At 46.1% G+C, this 24,773-nt stretch overlaps 1 protein-coding gene across 4 annotated transcripts in view; it reads left to right on the plus strand.

Moving 5' to 3' along the window:
• LOC138570755 (SURP and G-patch domain-containing protein 2-like) overlaps window positions 1-24,773 on the plus strand; it is a 1,010,309-nt gene that overhangs the window by 507,670 nt on the left and 477,866 nt on the right. For all 4 annotated transcript variants that reach the window (XM_069649142.1, XM_069649143.1, XM_069649145.1 and 1 more), the window contains one exon: window positions 10,982-11,466. In XM_069649142.1, the coding sequence (XP_069505243.1) occupies window positions 10,982-11,466 (485 nt within the window). The remainder of the gene's footprint in view (window positions 1-10,981; window positions 11,467-24,773) is intronic.

A 24,773-nucleotide genomic window follows, 5' to 3' on the forward strand; every position in this document is an offset into this window, starting at 1 on the left:
AGGGGGCCCACTTCCTCCTCTTACCCCCCCCCCCCCTGGTGACAGCTTCAAACCATACCGCAGTTTCTGCTTCCGCCCATCTCAGGAGGTCCGCCCACCATATCTCCACTCTGGGCCTATGGGCCGCTTTCCAACACATTGCGATTCTGCGCTTAGCCAAAATATAAACCAGGTCCTTCATTTTACTGATATGCTTTGAATGACGGAATGATGTGGCCTGGGAAAATTCCAAAGCATGCAAGCCCAAGCAGACCCTACGTCAAGCACCACTCCCCCACAAGCCATTTTCGTCTTTATTTCTTCCCAGATTCCCTGCACCTCAGGGCAAGCCCAGAACATGTGGCCTGCCTCCTCCTCCCCGCATCTGGGGCATTTTTGTATAGCCGAGCCTCCAAACCTGGCTATTCTTCTGGGGGTCAGATAAGCTCTATGGGTGACATACAACTGGATTTGCTAGAGTCTCGCATTCCGGGACACCTTTTTATGGTACCTTTTGGGCTCTATCTCACTGTCCCTCTGTCATGGGTTCTCACACCTCCTCATCCCAGTCATGCCTCAATTGGAGCAGCTCCTTCCCCGCCTTCGCCCTCAGGAGTTCATATATCCTAGATATTTCATGCCCACCCTCCGAGACATTATACATCGTTTCTAGGGCAGCATCAGGTTCTTCCACAAGGACTGTCTCAGGCCACCTCTCTCACCCGTTTCATGAGCCTTGTATAAGTAATGAATTGGCCTCTATGCACCCCTGTCTCCTCCTGCAGCCTCTGGAATCCCAATGCGTCCCCTTCCTGCCATATGTCTCCGAGGGTGGCCAAGCCCACCGGTTCCCAGTATCTGCGGACTGCTTCAAACAATTGGGTGTTGTCCCTGCATAGCACCGCCAGCGGGACCTGCTGAGAAAGCGGATCTGGGTCATCCACCGTTCTCCATGCCCTACGCCAGACTTCCCAGCCCAGCTTCAATAGTCTCCCCCTCCTCACTATTTTAGTTTTATGCAGCCATACTGTCTCCCTCAAAAAGTATGGAGCTGATTCACCTTGCAAAAGCCTAGCTTCTGCCCAGTCTTCCACAGACAACCACCTAGCCACATACAACAACTGTCACGCCAGGTAATACAGCTCAAAATTCGGCAGGTTTATGCCCCCCTTATCACGTGTTCTGTAGTTTCCACAGGGCCACCCTATTCGTGGAGTTGCCCCATATGAAGCCCCTGCACATGCCATGAAGTCTCTCAAAAAAGCGTCTGGGGATCAAGTACGGGACATTCACAAAAAAAAGTGCAAGAGTCTGGGCAAAACCACCATTTTGAGCAGAGCTGCTCTCCCCATCATGGCTAGGGGTAATCTAGACCAGAACACCATGCTATTCTTAACCCCCTCTATTGCTTTCTCTGTATTATGTTTGTGCTCCGTCTCTCTCCTGTGGTAAACGTTTACGCCCAGATACCAGATGGGCAGCCTCTCCAATGGGGTACTCTTATACCTTCCCAAGGGGAACAAACTAGACTTCCCAGGGTTCACCGATATGCCCGAGAGGGTGGCGTAACGATCCATCACCTCCAACACATATTGCAGGTTCTCCTCCGGGTAGCGCAAGTAGAAGAGCATATCATCTGCATACAGTGATATCAGGTGTGTGCCCCGTGTCGTACGGATCCCCACCGCCCCGTATTGTTGCCGCAGGCATATTGCCAGCGGCTCTAATGCCAGGATGTATAACATGAGTGACCAGGGGCATCCCTGTCTGGTCCCCCTGCTGAGTTGCCATTTATCTGAAATTGTGGTTCCGGTTTTAACTCTTGCCATCGGGGTGCTATATAACATCTGGACCCATCTAATATATCCTGGTCCCATACCGTATCCTTTCAGGGCCGCTTTCAACCACGGCCACCACACTGAATCAAAAGCTTTAACCGCATCCAGCGACACGATAGCCAGCTCGCCCAAATCTCCCTCGGTTTGATCAATGATATGGTGCAGCCTCCTGTGGTTGTCTGTGATATTTCTACCGGGGACATAACCCGTTTGGTCTGGGCGTATCAACTTGTTAATTACCCTCTTTAGCCTATTGGCCAGCACTGCCGTGAGTATTTTGCTATCCTGATTGAGCATAGACAAGGGCCTATAGGATCCGCATTCCGTGTCCGGCTTGCCTGGTTTCAGGAGCGGGATGATCACCGCCTTGCGGAGGGACACCGGCAGTTCTCCCTGCTCATAAGCTTCATTAAACATGGCCAGCAGCGGCTGGAGTAGCTCCTGCTTATACGTTTTATAAAACTCGCTGGGTAACCCATCCGACCCGGGCGCTTTACATGTAGGCAGGTGTTGGATCACCGCCTCCAGTTCATCCGAGGTGATGAGGACGTCTAGGTCTGCGCGTTCTAAATCATCTAAGGTGGGCAGTCCTATATCCTCTATCGTTTCCAGTATTTCTCGACTCATATCCTCTCCTGTGTTCTCATATAACCATCTTGTCATGATGCCTACCTCCAAGGAGCCAGGTCCGACCCAGCAACCCCAGAGGCAGGCAGGCATTTCCCCCAGGGGAGTGCCAGCGGGCCCAAGCTGGGGCCCTTTGGACGCAGTCCTGGCGCCTTAGGCGCCAGGCTCATGTTGGACCTCTGTCCTGGCGCCTTAGGCGCCAGGCTCATAAAGCTAGACATGTGTTCAAGTGTTTTAATGTGCACTTACCTGATGCAGACCATGCTGCCACATCCAGGCCCTCTTGAGGCCTGAATAGGAACTACTTTACCTGTGGGACTACTTTCAACCCGGGTGTGGTCGGGGAAGGATACATACCTGATCGGAGGAAGGATACACACTTGGAACTTCTTCCAAAGCTATTTAAACCACACCCGATCAGCAACTCACGCTTCGCGTTGTTCTGCTCCTCGCAGCTGGACGCTCACCATGTCAGCTCCTGCATCTGGACTTCAGCCACGCCTGTCAGCATCCTGGGTCACCTGCAAAGGTAGACAAGAGACCTACCAGCTTTTCTGCACCACGGAGACATCACCGACGATCCTGAAAGGGAAGACATCATTTTTAAAAGCATTTCGTGACGATCGCTGCAGCGCTGCATTTCACTCACCTTTCCTGGGTTCCTCCATCTTCAGCAGCGATCATCCGGATACACAGCCACCTCACAGAGCCTAGAGAAAAAGACAAGAATAAGAGGTGAGAGAAGGAAGGGAATAGGAAAAGCTCAGTTTCCTTCTAAGACTTACCTGTTGGGTCATTCCCATTTCATTTCGGGTCTTGCTGCTTCCAAGCAGGACCCCGGCCCCTATGGGGAAAAAAGACAAAGACATTAGATGAGCGAATGCAAAAACATTACCTGAGCGTTCATCTAGGATTTACCAGATCTTTACTGGAACTGCACGTTTCACTTCGGGTCGGCGCCATATCTCCGGCATTCCGAACCCCGGCCCCTATGGGGAAAAGACATCAACATCAGCGCTTTGTTGCAAGAAGTCTCCAAAGGAATCTTCATTCATCACCTGAAAAAAGACAATGAACATTATTATTTAAAGCTTGAACTTTTGAACTTGCAACAGAACTTTTACAGCGCCTTACCAGTATAATCAAGGTTATCTGAACTCCCATCCAACCCCAATCCAGTGAAGTAACTGGGTTCAACGCGCCCCTGCGTCAGAAGCAGGATGGAGAGCTCGTCCTTTCAGACCCTAAGGTGAGACTTCACGGGGAATCGTGGAAGGGTATCGTAGAGGGTTGGAAGAGAGTGGGAGGCTTGAGCATAACTCAGTCAGTAGGTAATACTCCCTTTTCACGCAAAGGGGAATATTCCTGCGAGCCGGAGAAGCCAGAGTAGAGGGCCCTTCCTGTCCATCTTCAGAGTCCTGCGCTTCACCATTGAAGAAGCATCAGCACTCGAAGCCAGACCTGCGCCTCTGTGGGAATCAGGTGAGCGTTACACATCTGTAATACTTGAGGAACTCCTCATTTACCCTCTCCTGGGTATTACGGATTTGACCTTCTGCGTCCCAGACCTCTCTGATCACCGAGCGGGGGGGGGGTCTCATTTTTGTATAACCAAGCCAATAATCTACCCGGCGTAACCCCCCCCCCCCCTGCATGTAGCGCCTCTGTGTATTTCTTAAAGTTTAGTTTGCATAATCTGTCCGAGTTCACTACAAGCTAACTGTAAATCCTTTATTTTAATGCTGTTCTCTCGGGTGGTCCCCTCACTTTGTATCAGGCCCTCTAGCTCTATTTCTGTCTCATGCAGTTCCTGTTCAATACCCCCTTGGATCCCTTTGGATTGTGATATAGCTACCCCCCGCACCACCACCTTAAATGCCTCCCATACTTTTCCCACAGAGCGTACACTGCCCATGTTAATTTCGAAGTATTCCTCGATGGCCGCCCTCAAATCCTCTTGAAATCCCACATCCTGTAGAGCCTAAGTTCTGAGCCTCCACGTCGGGATCCGCGCTCTGCGGGGTTGATGTCGCCACTCTATGACCAAAGGCGAATGGTCGGATAGCACCCGAGCCTTGTATTCCGCCCCCACCATTTCTCCCACTATCTCGGCAGAAGCAAACATATAATCCAGCCTTGTATGCAGGTCATGTGGCGCTGCATAATGCGAGTATTGCCTGTCCATTGGGTGTACCCTTCTCCACACATCCTCTAGGCCGAGGTCTATCAACAGTGTCCTCAGCGCTTTAGCTGCTGGCGCCGGCTTTTCTGATTTGTCATCTGCCCCGTCTATCCGGGGGTTCAGAGTGCAATTGAAGTCCCCTCCCATCACACCATTGCGCCACCCACCAGGGGGCTAATTTTACTATATAGAGACCTAATATATGTCGCTGTATCATGGCTGGGGGCATACACATTTATGATATTCACTTCTCTGTTCTCCAGGAGTCCTGCCACCACCATTCTGCCTTCTGGGTCTATTGTCGAACTGAGCAGCTGAAATGGCACATGCGGTGCCACCCATGTAATCACCCCTCTTGCATAAGCCGAGTATGTGGCCCCTATGACATTACCCCACCCTTTTCTCCTGATCACCTCCAACTTCTCCTTGGTGAGGTGGGTTTCCTGTAGCAGAGCTATGTCAATCTGCATCCTCTTTAGGTACATAATTACCTTATTACGTTTTAGATAACTATTGAGGCCCCGCACATTCCAGGTCACAATTCTGAGATTACCCGATGCCATTGATTTGTTCGACATTTCCATTTAGGCTCGTATACAAACTAAAACTCCCTAACACTATGTAGACCACAAACTTCCCCTCTCCCAACGACCCACCTCCCCAACCGTTGCCCAGCTCCATCCCTGGATCTCAGGCACCCCCACATCTAGCCCTGCCTAGCAAGTCTATACTCCGGGGTCAGCGGGGTAAAGTCGCCCTAATGGCTACTTAACTACCAATTCTCGGGCGTAGGTTGCTTCCATCCCTTTGCTCCTATTAACCATACTATCACGCATGATGTTAATGCTATTCAGCTCCAGCATACAGTTAATTCTCTATATTCAAGTCCAGCCAGAGCACAAGGTCCAAAGGCTCCAAAAATAACACTCAAATCGTCCACCTTCCCACTTATCCTCTTAATGTCCATGACACCGACTCCTCACTTGTCACGCTCAAGACGATCTTGGTCAGCTTCCTGTTCCGGGCAGCCCTGCAGGTCCAGCCACGACGACGACGCCGCCGCCTCCTCCGGAGTGTCAAAAAAAAAGTGCCTTGATCTTGTGCAGCACTTTTAGCTTTGCCGGGTACAGAAGCATATATTTGATGACCGCTGCATGCAGCCTCCTCTTGACGGCTACGTAACTAAACCTTTCCCTTTGCACCAGCATCGTGTAATCCGGGTACGCCGTGATATTGGTGGATGCTCTCTCAATTGTCCCGCCCTTACGAAAATACTCTAGGAGCTTCTCCCTGGTTTTGTAGTTCAGGATCCTTGCGATTATCGGACTCGGTGGAGCTCCAGGTCGTGGTTTCCTCATCAAGGCCCGATGTGCACGCTCAACAGTAAACCCCTGTGAGAGTTTATCTGCTCCTATCTCCTGGAGGATCATGTTCTCCACATATTCCGTGGGGTCATGGCCTCCCTCCCCCTCGGGCAGGCCGACCACTCGTATGTTGTTCCTCCTCGCCCTTCCCTTCTTCCACTCAATTTTCAAGGTTGGCGACCTGCTGTTTTAGCACGTGGACCTCCTTTGTATTGCTGGTGCTGACATCCGTGTTAACTTTCACTGCGCTTTCCTGGCCGCTTGTCCTCTCCGCCAACACTCGGACATCTTGACGCAGCAGGGTAACTTCGATTCCCACAGCGTCGATTTTGTTCTCCAGGGCTGTCCGTAAATCCGCCATTGCTGTGCCCCATTTGGTACTCAAATCCGTTATGGCCGCTAGAACCTGACGGTTATCTCCTTCTGCGGCACCATCTGCGGAGGTCGTGCCTGCGCTTTGCGCTGCTGTCGTAGGGGTCCGCTGCGTTTTCGCAAAGACCTCCATTGTGGATTGTTTGGATTTGGCTCTGTCCTTTCACAGACATCTCGCGATTCCCTTTCGTATCTGGTTCCCACACTGCAATGCCGTTGTCATGCTCAGGTCTGCTAGACGCTAGGGCACTAATTACGGCGGGTTGCGTTGTGTTACAGCGTGCAGCAATATATTCAAATGGACTGTCTTCTCCCACGTATTCCTACTGCGCACAATTATCCATGCGCCATCAGCGTGTTCCGAGGCATCACATAGAACACAACATTGCTTCTCACCTCCCTTGCATTGGCCTGCCAAGTCACATGTAGGTTTTGCCAGATTGGGGTATGTCCTGGTAATAGTGTGTCACACACTTGCATGTCTCAGCCACCAGTTTATACACATTGCTCTCAATTTTCCTCATCAGGCGGTACAGTGACGCTCCACATTCCAAATTGCCTCCAATCCCTGGCAGCCAGCAGGATCTCTCATATGGAACTGTTACCTTTCCAGTGCAGGACCTCCCTGGGTCGTGATGCCCAAATGTAACGTAGCAGGAGGCCTACCAGCTCCCCGCACAGCACACAGTACTATGCTCCGACCCTGTGCGTGTTTGTAAAATGCTCCGTTTTCACTTCGGAGCGTGATCTGTCAAGGACCACGCTCCGGTGCACTCCGCGCGTAGTGCCCGCTTCAGGGATTCTTTATGCAGTGGCAGCCCGTTGCCGTGCTGGGACAGTCGCTGCTGTCTGCCTCGGGCCCCGCGCACAGCGAGCGCTGCCCTTTTGTTTCGGATCACAGGATCGGGCACACGCACCCGGTTAAGCCCTCCAATGCAGCGATGTCCAAGGCTGAGGAGGCATGCTGCCAGCAGTGTCTTTTCCTTGATCTTTGGCCGCCGCCCGATACAGTATCTGCATCAGGGATCCGGCAGTTTCATTACGCAGCCGCGTCCTGCAGAATCCCTTTGTTCACTGGGGTCGCCGCCATTTTGGTATTTTCGTTTGCGGCCGCTCTCCAGGATACAATGTATCCGTCTGGCTGTTCTCCCGTGAGCTGCTCACACGCTCACGCTCTTCCAGGCTCCTTCCCACACGCTTAAGTGCGTTCTGCTGCCCGAATCAAGTAAAATGTACGTACGTGCGTTGTTGGATGGATCAGGATGCCGGATCACGGAGCACACGGGGCTCACAGCCTATTCCATGGCTGTCCAAGCCACGCCCCCCTGGCGGATAAGTTATTAGTCTAGATGCTGCATAGGCTGCCGGACTGCAAGTAGCTAATGCAGCCTAACTTGAGCACCATTCCTGGCAGCTTTGTACTGGATTATGTCATGAGACGCAGACCATCCTCATTAATAAACCACGAAAGGAAGATGCTCTGTTTAGTAATTAAGTGTTAAGCATTGAAAAAGACACAAAAACACATGAGATATTACAGCCCTTTGGGCAGGTTATAGGAAGACTGCTTCCTTAACAAGTCTCATCACTGGAAAGAAGGAACTTTTGAGGCCCTTAAGCCTACCGTTTTACACCCTCCCCCCCCATTAAGGTAGTTAAACCTCCTAAGCTTGGTGGGTGGCTGCATAAAACACTCCAGGAAACTGTTTGCTGTTGTACAAGAATTGTCCGGTTCAGAGACCGTGGGCCACTATATTTCAGCTTCTCAAGACCTATGTTACACTATTTCACTGTTTTTTAATGACAAAATAACTAAGATTCAGAATTTTGTAGCGCTTACCACCCTGGGGCAACCTATTGATCTGACCCAGGACGGAGGGGACATTCGGGGCAACGCCAATTTCCTTGAGTATGAGAATGTTCTGGACGCATTTCAGTCTGGGTTTAAACCATCTATGGGAACCGAGTCAGTGTTGATCTCTGTGAATGACGATTTGTCCATGGTGGTGGATCAGGGTGGAGTTGGTCTGCTGATCTTGCTAGATCTCTAGGTGGAATTTGTCACTCTTGACCATCTTATTTTGTGTCACTTCCTTGAAGAGATTAGTGTTAGAGGGTCAGTTCTTGCCTGGTTTTGAGCTCTTCCTGACAATCGCAGGAGCTCACTCCCCCCTACCCCCCCACCCCCCATTTATGTCTGCACCATCTCGACTGACCTGTGGTGTTCCCCAGGCGTTGGCAATCCCCCCCCCCCACCTGCTTTTCAACATATATGTTCTTCTACTCACTGTACTCATTTGTTCACGTGGGTGGCAGTTTTACGCCTATATGGACGACCTGCAGCTGATTCTGAGAATCAACCGGTAGCAGGCCTTTCAGCTGTGAGACTGAGAAACTGCTTTGATATAGGCAGGTGGATGAATGCCACTGGCTCGGTCTCATTGTTGGAAAAACTGGAGTCCTGTTCCTTTACTAGCCTTCTTCACTTGGCCCTTTGTCGGTTCCAGTGGCTGTTGTTAAGAATGTAGGGATTAAAGTGGCATCGTCCCTGTCGGTGGCTTTGCAGGTTGCTGCTAGGTGTATTTCAGGGTACCTTAAATTGAAGATTCTGAGGAAAATGTCAGTTTGTTGCAGTGGGTCTGCGTAGTCTCGGCGACTATTGCTTGGACCCTAGACTACTGCAACTTCACACTGCTTTCTCAGCCCACATTTGTGATTCAGCGTCTGCAGGTACTGCAGAACTCTAGCTCATTTGAGTACCTGTCATCCTTTGTTCTCATGTATCCCCAGTGCTCTGGACCCTCCAATGGCTCCCTGTAGAGGCGCACATTAAGTTCAAGTCCATGTGAACTGTCCATCGGGCATACTATGGGGAAGGTGCTCTTTACCTTCAGAAGAATTGTATCAAGTACACTCCCCTCAGAAACTTTAGTTCAGCCAGTCCCTTACTGCTGATGGTCCCCTGCTTTTCCAGAGCCACTATTGGAGGGAGCACCTTCTCGGTGACTGCCTTCCTGCTGTGGGACTCGCTGCTTTTCTCTTTACGGGCGACCATTCACATCTTGCCTTTAGAAAGGCTCTGAACCTTTATTTAACTAGGCCACTTGGTTCTTCTGTGTCGTCTTTACTGTGACTGACCTCCCCCTTGTGAGGGGCTTTGCCCCCCCCCCCCCCCCAAGCGCCAAGATACCTCTGGGTCGTAGCTGCACCTTACAAATTCGGAAATAAATCTAAGCGGACCCTGTACCAACAAAACCAATACTGGCCTCAGTGACAGGGTATAGGCAGCAGACGAGCCACCTAATGGGATCAACCTCTAAGCAGTGTCTCCCAGTAGCAGGTTCCCTCCCATGTTTCCCCAGTAGTGTCAAAGAATAACTCCATACGTCCACACATGCAAGGGCATAACCAGTGACAAGTGGGCATTGGAGAGTTTGGCATGGATATTGCATAAACATTATTACCAGGCCCTGCATTATCCCACAGTAATGTCAGCTGTAAGAACTACTACAACTCTTAATCATTGAGTTGGCCAGCCTTCTTCAAATGGGCCATTAAGAGCAGTACACAGGTATTTATTCAGTCTGACAGTCGATTACATCTGTCTGTATACTATATACCTACTAAAGAAATTGTGTATCCTATCCGATCAGTGAGGTGCTATCCGCTTAGAAAATAATTATTTGAAAGGCAACACCATTAAACTAATAGATTTCAACAATGTAATCCTAAAGTTGTTGAGTCTTCAATATCAGTGACTAATACATTTGGTGTGTTTTCATGGGCACAAATGCATGTCATAACTTACTGTCTATCTTAATACTAAAGTGTATATGTACCGTTTGTTCAAAACTATTTGCAAAACCACATCAATCCATGCATAGAAACTTATCGATCAATCTTTGTGTCCTTTATGCTAATTCAAGCATCTGGCGTACAATCCGTATATTTCATGTTCGTCTACTCCAGATAGTTTGTGGAATAGCAACCTTTCTCGCAACCATGTTTTTAAAATCTATTTGTCATTTCAGGCATCATGGCATTCATAGTTCTAGGCCATTTAAATGAGGTATGGTAGGTTTCCATTACCACAGGATAAGAGTCCTGATCTAGCTGCATTTGCACAAAGGTTGCTTTCATTTAACAATTTCAGAATAAGACCCATCCACTCAAGCAGTTTGCCATTTGTCAGAGCTTTTTAGTATCCCATAGTATGGAGGAAAGGATATAGCAATATAACAGTTGGAACGAGGTAATCACCACAGTATATCAATGTCTCCAAACAGCCCTCTTTTATTTCATACGAACAGTCATTCTGATCATTTAAATTGAGCATGAAAAGACTGGCAATTGGAGCCTATGGTACTTGAAGTCCCCATGTCTTGATGTGTCCATCCATGTGCCTCAGCAAATTATTTAAGGCCTTTTTTGCATAGTTATCTGCTCCTGCCCCAGTCACTGGCTCACATCCAATCGTGTGGAGAAAAGTAGACTATAAAGTAGGAGGGAATTATTTACTGTGGTAAGTAACCAGTACTGTACATTAGAATTCCTGAATAACAATGCAAACAACTTTAAGACAACTTCCAACTGATTAATTTATACATGCTTTCTTGTAGGTTTATGTTTGATGAGAGTACCTATGAATATAAATATTATAGGTTAAAGCTTCTGGAAATGCAAAAGTTGAAACAATCCACAGTGGATACAGAAGTGCAAGCAAACGCATACCATAAATCACCTGAAGATCTAGCAAATGAGTCTGTGAGAGCCATGATTCTGGCAAAGAAAATGGCAGAAGCAAAGAAAAAATGTCATAAAGGATTATACAAAACGAAAAGAATTCAGAGATCAACAATAGGGACGCAGACAGACCCTATAACAACTTCAATTCAGGAGTTACAACCTTTGCCTAAGCAAACTCCTTCCACAACAGACTTGGCATTTCGGCACGGCTTGACATTGCAACAGTCCTGTGAGTCTGCTGCCAGTATGCGGTCATCTAGCTCCTCTCTCAGTCAAAACAATATAAAAAATCTTAAGGCATCGCCTGCAAAAACATCTGTGGAGTCAAAGTCCTCTTCTAATCTACCCCTCTCGGATGGTAAGTAATTTATATTCATTTCTGCTACAGAAACCTTGCAAATGAAAAAGTAATTCTTGTTTCAATCTATTACATTTGAAAATGAATCTGAACATGAACACTGCTATGCAATCCCCAAAATGTGCTGGAACCCTTGTTACTGGCCCGGTGCTGCCAAATGTTAGTTGTTTTGCTCGATTATTTTTGTTTGCTTTACGATGTGCTGGTTTTTCAACGCATTCAGCACTTGGGCTTAGAAGATTAATCTCAGAAGACGATCGATGGGAACAGGTCTCTTCCAGGCTCTAACCCCTTCCCTCCCACCCCGTTTAATTTTGTTTTTGTTCAGATATTTATATAGACATTAGCGACAATGAGGACTGAACCCATGTTAGGCAAAATATCAAAACATGTTTATTTCAAAAAATTTACCGATAAATTTGAATTTAAACTTGTGGTGGGATATGCGTGCCCCGTGCAAAAACAAATAATGTAACCATTTTTAGTCAATAACAAAGGCTGCTCGGTATGTATTTTTTTAAATAGTCCGTTCTTGCTCAAAGCCGAATATATGAAAGATGTAAAAACACCACCTACATACGCGCGCATAACAACTTGAACAATACTCATTAAAGAATATAATTTCAAACTTGCCTACCTTATACAAAATATTTAAAATATATTCTTAAGTGTCAGAAAAAAGATTGGAAACGTTCCATACACGGCTGAAACATTTTTCTCATGAACATTTTTCATTTTGCCAATTCTTCTCTACCTAAATGAAAGAAATGGTTTTGAAGATTATGCATTTGAAGCGTTTGTATTTAAAATTTATTTCCAAATAACTATTTTTCCTATACATACTGTTTCTCGCCCTCCAGATGCTTTTACAAGGTAAAAAGCCTGATTTTCCCAATAGGACTTTGAAAGAATTTGTGATCTGCAAATGATGATGATTAAGCATGCTTACAGCGCAGGGTAGTCTTGATTCTATTAATGACACAAGGGCAACCATTTGGCTTTAACTTTCTTTTATACTGCAACTTGCAGCTTTTAAAATTTTGAGCATTTAAACTCAACATTTTCATTTTACTCTTCAGAGCCACAAAACAATGAAAATTCAATAGTTTAGAGAGTTAGAGGACAAGTTAAACCTGAAACACTAGTCCCATGAGCCTCTAGTATCTGGTAGTCCGGAGGCTCTTGTCCACCTATCAGATGTCAGGTCCTAGAACAAGAAGCCCCTGACCCAGGTCTTTTGCTCTTTCTTTTGTCAGCGAACTCTGCCCAAACTTGAAACGTAACATTCTTTGCTCTATGATATGGCATTTATAAAGCGACTATACACAGGTGTTTCAAGATGCGACAAGGCAAGGGAGAGGGAAGACGGATAGCGATCTTACTAGGCCAGGTGACATTGAGATTGTGCAGGGGGGGAGGGGGGAAAGTGCAGGGGAAAAAGGGGAGGGGGCAATGCAGCAAATAGGATAAACAGTTAAATAAATACAATAAATAAGTGTGGGCAGCTGGTGGCAAGTGCAAGGGTAGGAGCAGACATCAGGTGTCAAGTGCTGGTAAGGGGCTGTAGGGATAGAGAAACAGCCCAGAGTGCAAGGGTTGCCAGGGGGGCAGTGCAGGTGTGCAACTGGCGGGGGAGAGGACCTGGGCCCGCGATCAGAGGGTAGCTAGCTAACCAGTGCAGTTTCAGCCAAGAGATCAGCAGGGGAGAGGAGGAGTGAAAGCAGAAGCAAAGAGGAAGGTCTTGAGGATCTTCCGGTTACCAGAGATGGTTCTCAATTTTCAGAGAGGCATGGAGGCTGTTCCAGAGGGAGGTCCCAGCCGCAGAAAGAGATCTACCACCAACTTGTTGGAGAATCAACTGACCCTGAGGGAGTTGGAGGCGGAGGAACAAAGAGCTTGAGAAGGAAGATATTTAGGAAGAGTGTTTTGAAGGTATTGATGCCCCATACCCCAGAAGGCCTTGTAAACAATGCATAGGGTTTTGAATGTAATCCTCGCCACCACTGGGAGATACAATCCATGGGCTTGAGGCCAAGGGCAAGTCTTGCAGTCCTGTTCTGGAGGAGTTGCAGAGGGCGGAGAGTAGAGGCATGCAGGTTTAGTAAGAGGCTTGTGCAGTAGGCCAGCCTAGAGAGAACCAGAGCTCTGGAGACAGTGAGCTTATGGGGGGAAGGAGAGGAAAGGCAGAATACCTCTGAGGAGGTGCAGCTGGTAGTGTGATTTCTTAGAAAATTCAGAGATGTGAGGAGAGAAGGAGAGTGTGGAGTCGAAAAGGACCCCAAGGTTTTTAGCCTCACAGGTGGGCGCAGGAAGAGGGTGAAGAGAGGCTGGCCAGAGAGTGACGGCAAAGGAGGCAGCAGGTGTGCCGATGAGGAGAATCTCCGTCTTACTGCTATTAAGGCAGAGATCATTTGTGGCACACCACTCCTGGATAGCAGACAGTCAGAGATGAGAGAAGGAGTAGAGGTGGCAGAAGGGAGCCTGAAAATGAGTTATCTGCATAGCACTGAAAGTTAGGGCAGAGAGCGGCAATGCAGTGGGCAAGAAGTGCCAGGTATTGGTTGAACAGCCAGGGAGAGAGGTTAGACCCCTTGGTACCACCACAGGTAAAGATAGAGGAGAGAAAGGACCCAAGTTCGACCTGGGAGTTTCGATCGGAGAGGAAAGAGGCCAGCCAAGCCAGGGCCAGATCGGTGATATGCCAGATTATCACATACGGTTGAGCAGGATGGCATGGTTGAACATGTCAAAGGCAGAGGAGGGATCAAGTAAGAGTAGGACACAGGGCGTATTGAAATCAAGGTTGGAGAGCAGATCTTCACGGATGTTTCTGTGCTGTTGGCGCTCTGAAGCCATATTGATGGTCAGTGGCTTCCAAGCTTTGGAATGCTCTCCCCCTCACCATTAGATCAGAAGAATGCTTCAGTGCCTTCAAGGCCAAAACAAAAGCCTGGCTCTTCAATCAGTCCTGAAACTTTCACTGCTTATGTGTCTGCAATGTGCCCGCGCTAATCTTTAGTCTGTAATTTATGTATATAGCTGTATGTTCTGAATACTTTGAATTGTACCTATAGTTTGAATATATGTATGTTTGCTATGTAACCTGTCTAAGTTTCGCCCTGATGTCTCCGGGCCCGAGGGAGCGCGCTACAAATAAAAACAAATACAAAATACAAATGGAGACAACCAACAGATTCAGTGTGAAGATTTAGCTGGGGAGATGGCCAGCTTTTCCAGGAGTTTGCCCAGGAAATGAGTGATGGTGATTGGGCGATAGTCAGCCGGGCAGGATGGGTCGGCAGAGGGTTTCTTAAGAAGAGGATGCACAAGGGAGTGCTTCAGGGGGGAAGGGAAGACTCCAGTGGCAAAGGAGTGATTGCAGAGGTCAGCCAGAGCAGGAGCCAGGGTATCAATGTGGTCCTTGATGATTTTGGAGGAACAGGGGTGAACCTGTTTTGACAAGACTTTCATAGATCGGACTTGTCTAGAAACTTCTTCTGGGGAGAACTGGGGAAAGGCAGAGAAGGAGGGATGAGAGGTGACTGAAGGAGAGCCAGAGGGGGAGAGGAAGAGAGAGAGGACAGGATGTCCTGAGTTTTAGAGATGAAATGAGAAGCCAGGGCTGTGAAGAGGGCCTCGGGGTGTCGGGGGGGGGGGGGGGGGGTCTGGGGGGGTAAACAGGAAAGGTAGAGACTTAACGAATATGGCCGAGTTCTTTTATACCGCAGAGACGCGGGCTTGCATGTGGGCTCTCTTCTTGGTGCAGACAGAGAGCCGGTATTGCCTTTGGAGCAGGCAGCAGGCCAGTTTGTCAGAGGATGTACCGTAAGCACGGCATTTCCTCTCGGCCACCCTGCACTTGCGTTTAAGGGTGACTGGGTCTGAGTTGTACCAGGAGTTGCTGTCATGATGCCTACCTCTAAGGAGCCAGGCCGGGCCCAGCAACCCCAGAGGCAGACATTATTTTCCCCAGGGAAGTCTCAGCGGGCCCAAGTCGGGGCCCTTTGGACTCAGTCCTGGCGCCTTAGGCGCCAGGCTCATAGCGGACCCCAGTCCTGGCGCCTTAGGCGCCAGGCTCATAGAAGAGGTTATGTGTTTAAGTGCTTGGGTGCACACTTACCTGATGCAGACCTTGCTGCTTCATCCAGGCCCTCTTGAGGCCTGAATGGGACTACTTAACCTGTAGGACTACTTCACTACCTGGGTGTGGTCGGGGAAGGATACATACCTGAATGGTGGAAGGATACATACCAGGAACTTCTTCCAAGGCTATTTAAACCCCACCCGAACAGCCACACATGCTTCGCGTTGTTCTGCACCTAGCAGCTGGACGCTCACCGTGTCAGCTCCTGCATCCTGACTTCAGCCACGCCTGCCAGCACCCTGGAACGCCTGCAAGGGGAGAAAGGAAGAGAATAGGAGAAGAAAAGCCCTTACCTGCTAAATCTGCATCCCGGAGTCATTTCTCCAACGGCCCTGAAAAGGAAGACATCATTTTAAAGGCATTTCGTTTCGATCGCTGCAGCGCTGCATTTTACTCACCTTTGCAAGGCGCTTCCATCTTCAGCAGCGATCTTCCGGATTCAGCTACGCCCCGGCGCCTAGAGGAAAAAAGACAAGAACAAAGGTGAGAGGGAGAAAAGGAATAAGGAAAGCTCAGTTTCCTTTTAAGTCTTACCTGTTGGATTATTCCCACTGCATTTCGGGTCCTGCTGCTTCCTGGCATCTCCAGACCCCGGCCCCTATGGGGAAAAAAGACAAAGACATTGAATGAGCGAATGCAAAGACATTACCTGAGCGCTCATCCAGAACTGTTTCACTTCGGGTCGGCGCCATATCTCCGGCACTCCGAACCCCGGCCCCTAAGGGGAAAAAGACATAAGCATTAGCGCTTGCTGCAATTAGACAACGAACATTATTATTAAGCTTGAACTTTTGAACAGAACTTTTACAGCGCCTTACCTGAACAGTCAAGCTTACCTGAACTCCCATCAATCCTCAATCCAGTGAAGTAACTGGGTTCCAACGCGCCCCTGCATCAGAAGCAGGATGGAGAGCTCATCCTTCCAAACCCTAAGGTGAGGCTTCACGGGGAATCGTGGAGGAGGTATCGTGGAGGGTTGGAAGGGAGTGGGAGGCTTGAGCATTGTTCCACAGTTGGTAATACTCCCTTTTCACTCACAGGAGGGTATCCAACGAGCCAGGGAAGCCAGAATAGAGGGGCCCTTCCTGTACATCTTCAGAGTTCTGCGCCTTCGACGTCGCGCCTCCGTGGGAACCAGGTGAGCGTTACAGTTGCACTTGGCTTTGGGCTTCAAGCGGATCCTCATGACAGGGGCAAGAACAGCTAGAGTATCCGATATAGCGGAGTGGAGCATCGAAAGGGCTGTGTCAAGGTGTGAGTCCACCAAAGGGGGACTGGCACCCTGACACAGGAAGCCATACCACGTGTCCCGGAACCTCCAACTCGTCTGTCCATCTCACGGTTGCTCTGACCCACTAGGACACAACTTGGGTTCCCAGCAACAACTCTCGCTTTCATCTACAGTTTACCTCTGAGGCAGTTCTCTGTTTGTCTCCTATGGAGAATGTAGAGTAAAATCATAAGGGTGGGGATACGCCAGAGTGTTTATCCATCCTTAATAAACATGCCGACAATAGAAATTCTTGCCATATCGGGCGGGATATAATGCCCGCCTCTGTCTTTAATAGAATCAAGATTACCCTGCGCTGTAAGCACGGGCAATCTTCGTTCTATGTCAAGGCAGGTGGCGAGCATTTTGCTTGTTCAAAGCTGGCCACCACTCTATTAGTTATCTCTGACATTGGTTTAAAATAAAAGGTCTTAAATGTGGCTTCAACTGACTTTATAATATCCTGCAGTGAATAATCCTGCTGAGAAAGCTCTAGATGCCATTGCCCTGCTAGCTGAATCCGCGCCAAATCTGGACATGGCCATGCCCGCCCAATGCATAACTTCTGACCCATCTGGCTATTGTGGCTGTAGCTACGGCGTAGTATGGCTTCCTGCATACTATAAGCATCTGGGTTACTCCTACTGGTCTAATGTTGGCCGTTGCCAACTCATCTTTTATGCATTGTGCTACGCATACCTTTTTGTTTTCTAGAAAATGGGGATAGGAAATTATCCTAGTCACATTTTGTTCTTTTAGCTATGCTGAATGCTACGCCTTCCGGGTAAAATATCTTTCTATTTCCAATGCCTTAACATCTGATACTCTTCTGCACGCTGCTAAGCAGAGTAGCATTGCTAGTTTCCCTGACAAGTGTGACGGCGGAAGATCGCTATTCTCCGGCCAGCTGAGAAATTGTCGGAACACGTCCCAGAGAATTGCATATTTGGGCTCTGGTGGTTTCTTCAACTTTACTCCCTTTAGTAGGCGAACGACTGCGGGGTGCGTCCCAATGTACTTCCCTTCTATCCTATTGTGTCCCACTGACACAGCTGATCTGCAAATGCATTGCGTACTGTAGGGGCAACCGTCATGAAATCTGTCGACCAAGAAATTGAGAATGTGAACTAGAGGAGCTGACACGGGATAAACACTGTGTTTAGTGCACCAGTCGGACCAACGGTCCCAATTGGTGCCATAGCTCTGTATGGTGGGAGGTGCCCAGGAGTCTCTAAGACATTTGGCAGCAAGCATGCCTGGCAATTCCCATCTTTTCCTGAAACCATTCAAGCTACTAGGCGGAGACTGCCTGCTTCTATTGGAGGGTGTGGAAGACTGATCTGGCTGCACAGAAGGTCCTGCCGATGAACTATCCTCTGGAAATCTGAAGAAAGTTCCATCGCTACTGGAAACCAGGCTTGGGACTTCCAAAATGGGATGTGGGATGTATTCACCCACTCTGCTATACTATGCGGCATCACTCTGCTATCTATGGTGCAAGAAACAGTAAAATGGCAGCAAAAACTTGATGCGCAGCAAAAACCTCCAAAAACGCATTTTCAACACACAAAAAGATGGCTGCACAACCTACCACCCATGCTGCATGTGTGGTGGAATAGAGAATACGCTGCAGAAAAGTGCCTGTGGACTCCATGACAAATAAACATAGAGTGCAGAGGGAGAAGCAGCACTTTGTGAGTGAAACTCCAAAATTTGCCTCTAAAGGACATTTACTTTGCAAGGGAAAATACTAAATGCCTGTACATAACACTTCCCAACACTCATAATCTTGCTTGGCGCTATAATTCATTTAACCTAATGAAGCACTGTGAATGTACAAAGTCCTGAAATGTTAAGAGCAAAACCTCCTCAGCAAAACTGGATTGCCTGTGAATGATGGCCCCTGTCAAAAATCTGTGTGCAGCACCCTGGGCTACCTGTGAATGACAGCTCCTGACAAATGGGCTCTCCTGATGAAACTTTAAAGTTGTCTAAAACTAAAAGTCTGCCTATTAGCAAATATAAAAGGATTGTTGCTGAAAGAAACACAGATCTCAGTTGTTTTTGATCCCACAGGTTTAAATTTAAGAAAGTAATTTACCTATGTCATCTGATGCAACAAGTTCGTTGTCTGCTGGATTTTAAGTCGCCCAAGGGGAGGGCATTCCTCTCAGCAGATACTTACTGACATATGATAATTGTGGGGTTGGACAGACTTTTGTCTGCAGCCAGGGGTTGAACAATGGCAGATTCGCCATGCCAGGAAATGGACATGTGAAGAGGTCGTAAACTTGGCTTGCCTAAGGATCCCAAAGGTGGGGGGGGTACTCCTTGAGCTCCAGGGATAGACGAAAGGCAGACCATTTGCTGCTAAGAATATGCAATGAACATTTTTTAGAGACTCTTAACTTGCTATCCAAAATGGTGAAAAATATAACCAAGGCAGATGTGTTAGTCAAATTTTTGGCACTACAATTGAAAAGGTGGTGGAACTGTGTAGCATATTCGGAACAGGAATGGCAATATATGTGGTTTTATGGGATCTGTATCAATGCTAGAATTGTTAAACTTTACAAACACATCCCTTGGGTAAACAAACAAATTTGTGGAAATTTGGAGAAAGTTTGGAAAATGTTTTCATGGAGAAATGGACAAAATGCTGTAAAAAGGTGTAACGATCTCACAGCTGTGGGATTTTGAGGAACAGATACTCCATAACATATGTGATTTTTGTAGAGGTTACAAATGTATAAATATGTATTTAGGACAAAATTTGATTTTGATATTAGTGGCTAGGGGAGGTTTCTAAGGATGGTAAAAACCAAACCATAAATTTAACATCTGTCCTTGATCCAATCACTTGGATGCAAGGAGGAGATGAGGCTCTGATCCAATCCCAGTTCACAGGGGCAAGCTTAGTTAAACTGACCCATACACCCATTTTTGTGATGTTATTTGTAAGGATAAATCGAGAAATCTGACAACACATAGGGACTCTCTCTACTGATTCCAGCGAAGCACTCTGATCCAGCATTCAACATCCAGCCTTTAAAATCCTTCCAGGTGCCCATGACCAGGCCTAGCAGTAGCTGAACCATTTTCAGCAAGGCCTCAAGCCTTAATGTATCCTTACAACCCCGTGTAGCGCTGTGGTGTGGGCTAGCATCCTGAAACTATCTGGCTGGCTACCATAATAGTTGCCCAGAAACAAGAAAGGCAGATCCTGTGCAGTTCCGGTGACAGGCCTAGCTGATCCTGTCCTGAGACTGATATGCTGTCTTTCCCTGATCGATCAGATCCATTGACCAGAACCGTGACTGTCAAAAAATCTTAAATCCCAGTGGATTGAGTGTATTAATAGGACACCAGATAACTATTGTATACCTTGCATTATCTTGTTCAACCCAATCTCTGAACTATCCTTATTTTCCTAGCCTGTAACATTGTCAAAATCTTTAGTGCTTCTTATTCTGTCTGTTTGCTAGAGTGTCATTGAACATATGTGAGAGAGAATGCACACCTTTAGGTAAATGGTAATTTTGTTAATTTTACAAAATAATCGGAGCCAAAAACTCTCACACAACTTATCAATCTTAAAGGGTGCCGGGGAGAAAAAAACAGACTCTGGTATCAGAAAGTCACATATATCATTGAAACAAACAAAGTTCCTATTGTCAAATAGGAACTCCCGTCGCCTGCACACCAATTGGTATTGGAAATCAAAATTCCAAACAATATTTAAATAGCTTGATTTAAATAGAAAGATCTTGCATACTAAAAAGGTCTGAACTCTTAACTCAAAAGAACAAACAAGATAAAGATGACCCTCCATTGATATATTTATCACAGTACTCTACAAGCAGCGCACAGATTAAGAGAGCGTTACATAAAAATTGGAAAATCACCAGGTTAGACCCACAACTCAGTACTTTGTTCCCGAACCCACCGCTAATGGCTTATAATAGAAGGAGGAGCCTACGGGACTCACTAGTCAAAGCGGAGAGAACGACTACAACACAACAAAGGCTATTAACAAAATCCAAGAAAGGGACATTTTCCTGTTTAAGCTGCAGCCAATGCAACAATGTCCAGAAAGGTCAAACAATTAGACATCCCTACACAGGCCAAAAAATTATTCTACAACACTATGCAACTTGTGAAAACAAATGTGTGGTATATGGATTAATTTGCCCCTGTGGCAAGTATTATGTTGGTCAAACATTGAGGCGAGTGAAAGATCGCATATCTGAACATAAGTCAAACATTAGAACTGACAATATAAAATCACCAGTCATGAGACACTTTCGAGATCACCATCACACAATTTCACAATTGAGATTTGTGGTCCTAGAGACCGTGACACGACCAGCGAGAGGGGGTAACCTACAACAAATACTGTCTCGCAGAGAAATGTTTTGGATAGATAGGTTGGATGCCCTAGAACCTAGAGGCATGAATGAAGAGTACTCTTTGAATGTGTTTTTGTAAATAAATGACAATATGTAAATATCAATATGTATAGACCACTACATACTTAGAACTGTTCAAAACTGTTGAAATGTGGATATATATATATATACACGAAGATCCCAGCGAGAATTATATTAGGACAACCTGAATTATGTTTTGACTATGGGATAATGGAAAGAGCATTCAAATGTAACGAAATAGCCCTTACAATCAGAGGCACTACGTTTCCCAGAATTCTGTGTAGTAACGCGATTCAGATCATGTGACTCATTTAATTAAGCAATAAAGCAGCATAAGGAATTATGGTGAACATTCCGTGTAGTTAAATGAATAATATCACTTGAGCATTTAACATGACACTCATTAGTGAATTGTTTCGAGTGGAATAGAATTTAGCAATTTAAATCTATGACATGGTCACGTAATCTCTTTTGCGACAATTCACACAGAGAAACTACGATTCCCATAACCGTGTGTAATCATGTGATCAACATCACATGACTACTTTAGGAACCATGCGCGAATGAATTGCTTTTCACTGACGGGAATTGGAAAGAAGTACAAACAGCTAGTGCATGCAGGAGCAGAGGTAAGCTTTGTTCATACAATATTAACAAAATAGCGAATAACATGTAGAAATTATTACTCACTGACACATATTGTCATTCTTTAGAAAATCGAATACAAAAAGATAAGTGATTTTTGAAACTTGGACAACGTGATGTTAAATCCAGTGAAAGAACAGATACAGACACGAGAAGAACGTTGACTGTACCAGATAGAGCACACTCGCGAATAGTTGAGTGAATAGAACAGTCGATTCACATAAATGGTGATAATATATTGAGCTTAACACTTAGTAAATAAGAGAAATATATATATCGAATTTATTTACCTTTTATAGGACAAGATTTTGCACGACCAAGCATCTGGATATCTGAATTCCCTTGTTACATGCTGTATCATCATACAGGTACTTACAACATCTTACCTGACTAACAGTAGAACTCCCACTGAGTTACACAATACTAATATTATTTATTAATATTATCCACAGATTCTCAGAGAATTATGCCACGAGATCTTTCCATTACCCCACAGTCACATGATCTTTTTGAAGACACACAAGATAATTTAGTTGAAAAATGCAATCATGTCTGTGTTAAATGTAAAATAGGCAGCCATTGAATTGCTAAAATATTTTTGTCAAAAATTCCTTTGTCAAAAGTAAACTTTAATTTCTTTGTTTAAAGCATTCTCACTGAAAATATTCTGTTAAAAATGATGTATTGCTCCTGAAGAAGAGGGTCACTCTCGAAACGCGTAAAGCTCATGATTAATATAATTTGATACTATTGAGTGAATTGAACTCCTTTTTTGATTTTTGATTAAAAACATTCTTGATTGTATGTATCCTTGAATGTTTTTGAATACAATTGTCACAACAAAATTGGTTATCTAAAGACAAAACTGATTTGAATTACTCAAGCTATTAAAATATTGTTTGGAATTTTGATTTCCAATACCAATTGGTGTGCAGGGGACGGGAGTTCCTATTTGACAATAGGAACTTTGTTTGTTTCAATGCTAGAGTCATTTTCATAGTCTTTTTTATTTGTGTAACTCTAATCCAAGAATCCCACTTCGAGTGTTTGGACTAGTTCCACCGGAGAAGGTGATGGGGATCTGTTACTGAAGTCATGAATCTGTCTCAGAGCTTACTTTGTCCCGACTTGGTGGCCTCGTCTGAATGCTGTAGCTTTGAGTAAAAGCATAAGCCATATTTTCTGATTTTGAACTGAAGTCCCTGTCCAAATTCGTGTCTTTATTTTCGAAAAACACCTCTCACTAAAACCTCTAACTCCCCCAGTTTTTAAGATGGAAACGAAATTTCAACTCCCACCTATACCTAACATCCTCCGCTATCTCCACAACCCAAAACCGCAGTGTGGTTGACCCGTTGTATCAAACATAAGTAAATGTTTGCTGCAAATTTTCAATTGACAAGTTTTACACGTGTGAATTGCCTTTAAATGATTTCCCACTTGGCCTTTGAGATTTCAAATGTCATCTTTTGATTAAATAATTGCTTTTGCTTGCTTGCATCCGTTCAAAGCAGCACCCGTAGAAATGTATAATAATTTCAGCATTTTTGACCACATTTAGTGTTTTTTGCTCAGCCAATTTCAAAGCCATGCTGACAGTTGAAAAGTCAATTCAGTTTTTCTCTTGTGTTAAAGGGATTCGGGGGGGCGGCAAGGTGGGAGTGATATTCTGTTTGATCTGTATTATTCCCGGAGTACCTGCTCTCTCCTAACATCTATTTAAATTGCCTATTGGTGGGTTGAGGGGTGTTGCAGGGAGAACCTTTAACCACGTTGCGATCTGTTCCAAACCAACCCAAAAGTATTCTTTCATTTGCTGCATTCTTTTTGAGTTCATAACCCGATTCTCAGTGCATTAAAGATCTTATTCATTGTTCCTGTCACCCCATTGGTGATTGATGTTACCTATTAAAAATATATTGTGATTTAAATTCTAACTAAATAAACAAATATTTACCTTTACAACTAGCCTGATTCCTGGTTCAGTGTAACCTGGGGGGGTATTTTGCGAAGGGTGTGATATGAGTGGTATATCATTCAGAATATTGAACTTACAGATAAAAATATAAGGGTTTCATTTGTGCACTACATGCTGGGCCAGACTTGGTTGTGTGCCTGATTGAAATCCCTTACAGCTATTATCACCAGCTCTTCTGTGTCTCTGCAGACTTTCGCTAGAACTCTGTTCAGCATGACGAAAAGCGGAAAAGGATAGTGTACCGGGCTGATCCACTGGTGTGTAAAATAAATAAATAAATAAATATAAAATCTGTCCCTACTGCCCCCGGGTCTATCCTTCCAGCTGAAGTACTTGGGTGTCTGAGCGTTCAACCTGGACACGAACAAATCGGTATCTAAGGAACCCCAAATCTTCTGCAGCTGTGTAAAGACTTGGGGGTGAAACTTCCAGTCGCTGGAGTCCACAAGATATGGTGAGTTCCAGTCCGCTGCACTGTTTGGCTCCCCTGGTAAGTATTCTGCTGATATTGTAATCTGATGTCGTAGGCAGTGATGCCAGAAATCTTTCGTCAGTTCTGCTAAGTTTGGATTTGGTCCCTCCTAATTTGTTTATATAGCGAACGGCCGAAATGTTCATCTCGAGTAAGACAAAACAGTTCACTTTGTCTTTGGTAAAAGCGTGCCATGCGAAAGACCCTGCTAAAAGCTGGAGACAATTTCTGTGCAATTGCAGCTCTTCTGCTGACCATTTTCCTCCTGTATCGATCTCCCCACATCTGACCCACCAGTCGGCCCTGCTCGCGTCTGACTCTATAATCATATCTGGGACGTCGGCGAAAATGGCACGCTGTTTCAAGCT

Source organism: Ambystoma mexicanum, chromosome 1p (assembly GCF_040938575.1).
Source record: "Ambystoma mexicanum isolate Mex_15411 chromosome 1p, UKY_AmexF1_1, whole genome shotgun sequence".
NCBI lineage: Eukaryota > Metazoa > Chordata > Amphibia > Caudata > Ambystomatidae > Ambystoma > Ambystoma mexicanum.